The sequence below is a fragment of the Acomys russatus genome, chromosome 8 (genome assembly GCF_903995435.1).
Source record: "Acomys russatus chromosome 8, mAcoRus1.1, whole genome shotgun sequence".
NCBI lineage: Eukaryota > Metazoa > Chordata > Mammalia > Rodentia > Muridae > Acomys > Acomys russatus.
In genome coordinates this window covers 72,382,168-72,391,826 of record NC_067144.1, presented here as the reverse complement: position 1 = coordinate 72,391,826, position 9,659 = coordinate 72,382,168, and the positions used below count along the sequence as shown (strand labels likewise).

Genomic DNA, 9,659 nt, shown 5'->3' with positions numbered 1-9,659 from the left:
CCGAGGGTGCGTGTGCCTGCACTTCCGGAGGGCTGCAGTTACAGGAGTCACATGCTCTGTGGATACCCAGCAAGCACTCTCCTGACACAGCTGTATCCCCACACTGGGCTATTACTTTTTTTTTTTAAGTTTCAAACAAACAAACAAACAAACAAAAAAATCAAATTATAGTACCAAAGCAAGTACTTTAAAGGCCATTTGTGTGAAATGTTAAAAGTAACAATTTTGATAACCTTACTAAAAAAAAAAAAACAACCAAACTTCTTAACTCCTTTAAGTTATGTGTACACTGAATTGCACGGTACAGAAGTCAAGGACAATTTTCAGAGTGGGGTCTTCCCTTCCAGCACGTGGGTGGTGGGGCTCACCTCAGATCACTGGGCTTGGAGGCAGGCTCCTGGACCCACAAAATCATCTTGTCAGTACCCCCTTCTTATTAACTTTAAAAATACATTTTATAGCCGGGCGTGGTGGCGCACGCCTTTAATCCCAGCACTCGGGAGGCAGAGGCAGGCGAATCGCTGTGAGTTCGAGGCCAGCCTGGTCTACAAAGTGAGTCCAGGATGGCCAAGGCTACACAGAGAGACCCTGTCTCGAAAAACCAAAAAAAAAAAAAAAAAAAAAAAAAAAAAAAAAAAAAACAACAACATTTTATTTGATTATCTCTGCCAGCCTGGCATCCTGCCAGCCCAATAAACAGCTTGCTTAAAGTTTTAGAGAAATAGCAGAGGCAGACCTACGCATTTACTTCAGTAAAGAAAAGGCCTTACTCTTTACACATGGCAGGCAGTCTTGCGTGGTTCAATGATATATTAATTTATTTCCATTACATAAACGGAGGAAGAAACACAAACTGGGACTGAACTATATTACAAGGCATTTAAGAGAGGCATGTTTGGCTGCTGAACAGAAAACACCTGAACGGTCTCTGAGGGTTGCAGCAGAGTTGGCTCTGGTCCTCAGCTCCCCTCCTCTTTACAGAGCACGCTGTGCTCATCAGCGGCGGGGAGCTGGGTGAAGAAGCTCTCCCAGGGCACTAACACTCTGGATGCTCTAGGAAGTCACACTCCACGCACTCCTCCAGGTGACGCAGGACCCGGGGGCTGTCTGTGACAGGGAACTCCGGCACACCTGCAGGCAGGTGGCTCTGGGTTTTGAAAGCACAGTTTAAGGTCTGGAAGAATGGCATCAGCTGCCGGATGCAGGAAATGGAATGTCGGCGCAAAAGAGGAAACTCTTTCTTCCTGGCAGTCTCATCAGAAGTGCCAGTTTCCTGCAAAAAGACCCAAAGCCACCCAAGTGACCTGGCTGGCACTGAGATGCCTACAGCACACAGCTGTACAGTGCACACATGCACAGCACACACCTGCATAGCACACACCTGCACAGCACACACCTGCACAGCACACACCTGTACTGCACACACCTGTACTGCACAGCACACACCTGCACAGCACACACCTGTACTGCACAGCACACACCTGCACAGCACACACCTGCATAGCACACACCTGTACTGCACAGCACACACCTGCACAGCACACACCTGTACTGCACAGCACACATCTGCACTGCATACACCTGCACAGCACACACCTGCACTGTACAGTGCACACCTGCACAGCACACACCTGCACTACACAGCACACACCTGCACAGCACACACCTGCACTACACAGCACACACCTGCACTACACAGCACACACCTGCACTACACAGCACACACCTGCACAGCGCACACCTGTACTGCACAGCGCACACCTGTACTGCACAGCACACACCTGTACTGCACAGCACACATCTGCACAGCACACACCTGTACTGCACAGCGCACACCTGTACTGCACAGCGCACACCTGTACTGCACAGCGCACACCTGCACAGCACACATCTGCACAGCACACATCTGTACTGCACAGCACACACCTGTACTGCACAGCACACACCTGTACTGTATAGCACACACCTGTACTACACAGCACACACCTGCACTGCACAGTGCACACATGCACAGCACACATCTACTGCACAGCGCACACCTGTGCAGTGCACACCTGCAGCAGGGCTGTCAGCCCATGGCCAGCACAATGATCCTGTCTGTCAGGCTTTATCCTTAGCTCAGTCCAGCTCCAGGCTCTTCCACTCCTCCTAGCAGGCTTCTCCTCTCCTTAGACCCAGAACCATAGAGCAATGTCGGGAGAAAGTCAGCTTCCACATCACTGTTACCTGGGAAGCCTTACTTCCCAGCAACTGAATGAGGTGTCATTGACACACAAGAAAATGAGGACGGAACTTATAACCATCCCAAGTCTTACACTAAGAGAAGATATTTTGAAACCCTTAAAAAAAAAAAAATCAAGCAACTTAAGGACTTTGTTACTACATTAATCTTAATAATAAGCTTAATAATAATAATAATAATAATAATTTTATTTATTATTACTATTTTTTTTGAGACAGAGTCTTATTTAGCCCAGGCTGGCCTTGAACTCACTATGTGCCCGATGACCCTCAACCTCTGATCCTTCTGCCTCTACTTCCCAAGTGCTGGGCTTACTGGTGTGCACCACTCGGCTCAGTTTCCGTAGTGCCGTGGATCCAACCCAGGGCACTGTGCATGCCAGGCCAGCACTCGACGCCTGAGCCACATATCTGGCCATCCACATTATTTTTAAAAGGCAGGCACTTACCCCATACTTTAGTCTCAGAAGTTCTAGAACCCTGACAGTGTGGGGCCTGCATTCTTGCTGACTCTCCTCCAGCTCGGACAGGAAGGCAGGGTTCTCAGTGTCCACTTCTGGGACAAAGGCCCATCTGTAACTGCGGAGAACAAACAAGGTCAGCACACTCAAGCGGAGCTCAGGGAAACTGTTGCTGCAGTTTGGCCAATGTAATTTACACTCAGTGCTTAATCTTCTCATAGATGCATGGATAGCTACAACTCCATCAGTTTCCAAGTTTTATTAACCCTCAAAGTCCTGCTTTCCTCAGCTGTTACTGCTCAGTCCCTAGGGCCCCTCTAACCTCCTTGCTGTCTGTACATTTCTCATTCGGGAAGTGCAGGCCTCTCAGAGGACAGCGTATTCTCAGGAGTCCACCGTGGTGCAGCCGACTGATGTCTCATTACACGGATAAACCGCATGCTGTCTGCCCATCTGTTGCTGACGGACGCAGGCTGTCTCCAGCTTTTGGCGACCATACATAATGTCACCATTCACAGTGGCCGCTTTTTTATGTTTGCAGCTAAATTGAACAGAACTGGTTTCCTCAGATCCGATATGGTTATGCAGAGCCTGGCAACTACCACTCAAAATCCACCTTTCCACTAGGCTCCCCTCCACCAGCAGGGGGCAGTGTACTCTCACTGCCCTAGAGCTGTGTCCTGAACCCCACTTCTGCCCCAGCAGCTGCTGCTCTCTGTTCCCCTTCCTATGGGGGTGTGTTTTCTAGAGTAGCTACAAATGGAATGATACAGTGTGTGGCCTTTTCAGCATGGCTTCTTCCACATGACAACAGTGGACAGAGAGAACGCACACCTGTTTCACCCATGGCTGCTCTCTCTGTTGGGCCAGGCATGAAACTCAATGCAGGAACAGCTGTGCATGCCTGTGGGAAACTTGTGCCAAACAGGCCAAGTGACCTGGAGCGGATACAGCCTTCACATCTAACCACAGCGGGCAACTCCAGCTAGAGAGGCGCGGTGAGGACCACAGTGACCCAGTTCACAGGCACTTGGGAGCGAAGGCCACCTCGGCAGACAGTACAAACACTGAGGCCCACGGAGACAATTCACAAATGTGACTGTGAGCCATGCCATGAAGCCACAGCTGGCTGGGGAAAGTCTGCTCAGTCTGCTCCAGACAGTGCACATGAAAGGAAAGTGACATGTCAACAGGGGCGAGAGCCGCAGACTCCAAAGGCTGTGCGGTCCCATCTGACTTACATCTGAAACAGTGGCATCTTGTCGGGTGGGAAGGAAAGCGCCGTGTCCAGGAATTTGCAAGCCGAGAGGTACATGGCGAGATCTCCCGGGGACATAGCTGCACCTGAAGGCCCGTTCCCATCAGCAGCTGGGACTTTCACTCTGTTTATTTTGTTGCTGTTTCTATAAATTCAAAGGGAAATTTTGGTTATACATTCATTCCCATCTTCTGTACTTCATTTGCTTAGGAAAAGTCCTTAAGATGCCTTTCCCTGCTGATGACTCGTCAGCACACGGGGCAGTGACGCCTGTTTGAGGGGGTGTGAAGGCAGGAGGACTCACTCAAAGTCATCCTCAGTTAGGAAGCCAATTTGGACACACTGATGATATATTAGCGCCTGTCTGAAAAACAGGAGGGTGCTGGAGAGCTGGCTCTGCAGCGGGGCCCTGGCTGCCCCTCTAGAGGACCTAGCTTCGGTTGCCAGCACCTACACTGGGAAGCTCACAGCTGCCTGTGACTGCAGTTCCGGGAGGTCTGATGCCCTCTGCAGGCTTCCTTTCACACTGCATGGGCATATGTGTCTATGAATACGCAAGCACACATGCACACACATACCCTCTGGGAAAGACATAGGAGACGTCTTCAGACTAGCTGGTGCGGAAGCCAGCTGCTGCGTCTACAGCCTCACCTCCCAGCATGCAGCGCAGAGCTCACCACTTACCTCGACTCATCTTCCTCTTTCAGATCTTCCTCAAGTTGTACAAATGTCTGGATCTTAGGAAGAAAATGTGCATTCCAGTTACTATTTGAGAGAGGTCACATTTACTTAAATTTATCCACCTATAGAAAACTAGCCGGCCAGGCACCTGGCGCACACCATTAACTGAGCACTCAGGAGGCAGAGGCAGGCGGATCTCTGAGTCTGAGGCCAGCCTGGTCTACAGAGAAAAAACTCTGTCTCCAAAAACCAAACCAAACCAAGCCAAGCACGTAGCAGATGGGAGGATGGAGCGTATGGGAGGACGGAGTGGACAGGAGGACTGAGCGGATGGGAGGACGGAGCGGACGGGAGGACGGGGCGGACGGGAGGATGGAGAGGACGAGAGGACGGAGCGGATGGGAGGATAGAGCAGAAAGGAGGACAGAGCGGATGGGAGGACAGGGAGGACAGAGCGGATGGGAGGACGGAGCGGATGGGAGGACGGAGCGGATGGGAGGATGGAGCGGATGGGAGGACAGAGCGGATGGGAGGACAGAGCGGATGGGAGGACAGGGAGGACAGAGCGGATGGGAGGATGGGAGGACGGAGCGGATGGGAGGACAGAGCGGGTGGGAGGCTGGAGCCCAGGTAAGTCCAGCAGGGGGGAGGCCCTGGGTTTGATCACCAACAGCACAAGTCAACAAGAGGAAAAGTAGCAAACAATATAAAATGGCACTTAGGTAATGGGGCAGACCACAGAGAAAGCATCCTTTAGTGAGAGAAACTATGTGCTACCAACCTGATTACAAACAATGTTTAGATAAAGTCAGATGCCCACAGAGTGGCATATTATATGACAATGAAAAAACATTTCTTCAGTTGGGTGTGGTAGTGCATGACTGTAATACCAGAACTCAGAGGCAGGGGCAGAGGCAGGGGCAGAGGCAGGGGCAGAGGCAGGGGCAGGGGCAGGGGCAGAGGCAGGTGGATCGCTATGAGTTCGTTGCTAGCTTGGCCTACAAATCAAGTATAGGACAGCCAAGGGCACACAGAGAAACCCAGTCTCAAACAAACAAACAAACAAACATACATATATTTTTTCAGGGCAGTGGTGGCACACACCTTTAATCTCAGTGTTCAGGAGGCAGAGGCAGATGGATCTCTGTAGTTAGAGGCCAGCCTGGTCTACAGAGTTAGTTACAGGACAGCCAGGGCTACATAGAGTGACCTTGCCTTGAAAAACCAAGAACCAAAACCACCCAAAATAATATAAATAAATAAATAAGAAGGAAGGAAGGAAGGAAGAAAGGAAGGAAGGAGGAAAAGAAGAAAGAAAAATCAATAGCATTTTTCAACATGCCAACCCTGCCTCACCCTGAGGCGGCTGCACTCACCAGTTCAGAGACCATGATTGGCCACAATGAGGTCAGGTGCTGGGGAGAGATTCTCAGCAGCAGGACTCTGAAAAAAAGAAACATCTGCGCAGCAACCATGGATGTCTGTCCAACTCTGAGGTTGTCTGTCAGGCGCTCTAGGGAAAGAAGATTTTAGAGAAGTCACACATAAAATCGTAACTGTGACATTTGACGACAACCCAGTATTCAAAGGAGTCCTGGCTGCACATGCCACATACCCCTGTCATCCCAGGTAGATGCGGGCCAGTCTGATCTACAGAGTGAGTTCCAGGCTAGCCAGGCTATAGAGTGACCTCTACTCCTTCTGTCTGTCTATCTGTCTGTCTCTGTCTCTTTTATTTGTTTGTTTGTTTGGTTTTTGAGACAGGGTTTCTCTCTGTAACCCTGGCTGTCCAGGACTTACTCTGTAGACCAGGCTGGCCTTGAACTCACAGAGATCCACCTGTCTCTGCCTTCCAAGTGCTGGGGTTAAAGGTGCCACTGTGCCTCGTTGCTGCTGCTTTCTCCTCTTCCTTCCTCCTAGTCATTTTTTTTTTTTTTTTTTGAGACAGTCTCTCTCTGTGTAACCTTGGCTGTCCTGGATTCCCTTTGTAGACAAAGCTGGCCTTGAACTCAGAGAGATCCCTCTGCTTCCGCTTCCCAGAGTGCTGGGATGTACACTACCATACCAAGCTACCCCATCTTTAAAAAATATAAAAAGGAGGGGAGGGCAGAGGATGTGGCTTGGTCAGTCCAGTGCTTGTCTAGCATGCATGGAGCCCTTGGTTTTTTCCTTTACACCATATAAAATAGGCATGGTTAGTACACACCTGTCATCCACAGAGAGCTGGAGGCCAGCCTGGACTATATGAGACTCTTGGGAGATGGGGGGAAGGTAACGAGAATGTGTTTGTGCCATAAACACACAACAAGGTCTTGCTATGTAGCCCAGGCTAGCCTTCACCACTGAGAGCCTGCTGCAGCCTTTTCAGCGTGCCGCTGTGCCTGCCTTTTCCACCTGTCCTCTAGATAGTGATGACTGATCACAGTCTCACTGCAGTCCCCACGCCATGAGTCTCATCTCACTGTCATGCAGCCGATGACCGGAGCACTGCACACCTTTCACAGTGGGAGCACCCGAGCTCAGCCTCTGTGCACCACAATCTCCTTCAGGGCTGCTTGACGCTGCTTTCAACCAGGAGGGAAGGACTCTAGCGGTAGAGTCCAGGCTGCCCTGTTAGGACAGCAGACACTCAGGGTCAAGGCACTGGCCGTGTGCTGCTTATCAGCAGCCTCTGATTTATAACCCTGATTAGAACGTGGCCCCCCCACTCCTTGTCATATACACTATGTTGAATCACGCAATATGAAGTTTCCCACCAGCACCATCCCCAAAAAATACTCCTTCTAAAGCTAACCTTTCCTTTGTTGTTGGATTTGCTCTGGAAATCATTCTAAAGAGGGTCCCCCTCTGTCTGCTCCCTCAACATCCCTCTCACAGCACCCTAGCTCTCATTTCTCCCGCCTCTAAAAAAGAAAAAAAAAAAGATTTGTTTTTATTCATTTTAACTCTGTGAGCTGAGTGAGGTGGCACACGCCTGAAATTCCAGCACTCGGGATGCAGAGACAAGCAGATCTTTGTGAGTTCAAGGCCAGGCTGGTCTACAAAGTGAGTCCAGGACAGCCAGGGCTACATGGAAACCTGTCTTGAAAATCAAAAAGTTTAATGTTGTGTATGTCTGTATGTGCACATCAGTGCAGGCACCCAAGAGGCCAGAAGAGGGCGCTGGATAACGCCAGAGTTGGAGTTGCAGGCAGGTGTTGGGTGCCTGATATAGGTGCTGGGAGCCAAGCTCGGGTCTCGTAGAAGAGCAGATGCTTCTTTTAGGTGCCAGCCGCCCCCTCTAGCCGCCACACTGTAACCGTCACACTACACGTGTGGTACCCATGTGTGGGTACGTGTGTGATATATAGATGAGGTTTGTGTTATCACACCACCTGGCTCTCATCCCCTCTCAGTGGAATGACTCCTCAGAGCTGGTTGCTCGAAATGCTCACCCCTGCTGGAGAGAGGCTGCTGTGCACTTTTATTTACTTTTTGGGGCAATATAATTAAGTTTTTGTCTACTGAATAGTACAGGCATGTATATATGCAGGCTCACATATCTAATCCTGCCATCATGGCACACTACAGTAAGAAGGTTTCCAACCTAAGCAAAGCACAGCTTCTGCACAGCACTTGCAGCCCCATGGGAAGAGGAAGAGTGCTCAGACTGACAGGCCTGGAGCACAGCACACACCTCCCACTTAGAGGTATTTAGCCCCACATGAGGGGGTTTGGTACCAGTAGGAGGGACAAGTTTGGTCTCTGTTATGCTCATTCTCAGGGCAGATGTGGCAAAAAGTCCCTCGCCACATCCAAGCCCTGGGCTTTCAGGGTTCCCAGAACTGTGAGCCAAGACTTTTCTGTTCATAAAACACCCAGCACAGCGGCTCCTGGCGCTAGCGGGCGGGGCAGGGCAGCCTGCGGCTGGCTCTTACCTTGTATCAGGGGAAGGTAGAGGTGGTACTGGTCGGGCTCACCGCTGAAGACGGCAAAGGCCTGACGCCGTAGCAGCATGGCCTTCTGCTCCGTGCCAGAGAAGAACTTGAGGGAACTGCTCTGCATGTCTGGAGAGTGAGCACACTCAGTCACTTGTGTGGGGACTGCGGGCGGGTGGGGGGGGGAGGGATAATGGGACTCAGTCTGTGACGCTCTCTCCTCCCTTGGAGGAGCCAGAGCCTTCTCTGACGACAGCAACCATAGCCATCTCAGCCAGGAAGGGCGGCTCAGGCCTATAATCCCCGAGAGGCTATGACACCAGGATTGCCAAGAGTTTGAAGCCAGTCTGGGCTACATAATGAGTTTCAGGAAGTCTGGGCCATAGAGCAAGACTCCTTCTCAAGGAAACAAAATGACAAAACCCAAATGACAAACCACCAAACCCAATTTGCCCCCCAAAACAAAACAAAAAAATTCCACTCATTTCATTAATGACACACAATGTTGGGGAGTCGGGAAAGACCAGGGGTGTAAAAACTGCCTTCTAAGCTGGGCAGTGCTGGCCTGGAATGTTGGCATTTGGAGGCCATGGTTGGAAGATTGAGAGTGTGAAGGCAGCCAGAGTTACAGAGCAAGACCCTGCCTGAAAAACTAGATGTATGCGCCAAGCGTGGTGGCGCACACTTATAACCCCAGCACTCGGGAGGCAGAGGCAGGAAGATCTCTGTGAGTTCGAGGTCGCCTGGTCTACAAAGTGAGTCCAGCATAGCCTAGGCCACACAGAGAAACCCTGTCTCGAAACACTAAACAAAAACTAGAGGTATGCTTAATAAACTAAGGCAGACTTAAGACCTTGAACAAAAGGCGTCAAGCTGTGGCCAAAAGCTTGCAGCAGCACCTTTACTCACAGCTGTGAAACATAGGGCAGCCGAGGCCAACAGACTGGGCTGGGGGACTAACGTAGTCCTCATAGTCCTCGGGAAATCCACACACCCTCAGCTCTGCACTCGGCATCTTACTTGTTTGACGTGCCAGGGCATGGTGGCGCACGCCCTTAATCCTAGCACTGGGGAGGCAGAGCCACACAGCTGTCTCTGAGT

The 9,659-nt window shown here is 50.7% G+C and overlaps 1 protein-coding gene across 1 annotated transcript in view; it reads right to left on the bottom strand.

The window, feature by feature from the left end:
* Positions 1–1,006: 1,006 nt before the first annotated feature.
* The window catches only part of Dop1b (DOP1 leucine zipper like protein B), a 101,227-nt gene continuing 92,574 nt past the window's right edge, over positions 1,007–9,659 (bottom strand). The window contains exons 32-37 of the mRNA XM_051150281.1: positions 8,559–8,687; positions 6,018–6,154; positions 4,645–4,697; positions 3,944–4,105; positions 2,691–2,820; positions 1,007–1,273 (exon numbers count right to left, since the gene is read on the bottom strand). Coding sequence (XP_051006238.1) covers positions 1,037–1,273; positions 2,691–2,820; positions 3,944–4,105; positions 4,645–4,697; positions 6,018–6,154; positions 8,559–8,687 — 848 coding nt within the window. The 3' untranslated portion in view covers positions 1,007–1,036. The remainder of the gene's footprint in view (positions 1,274–2,690; positions 2,821–3,943; positions 4,106–4,644; positions 4,698–6,017; positions 6,155–8,558; positions 8,688–9,659) is intronic.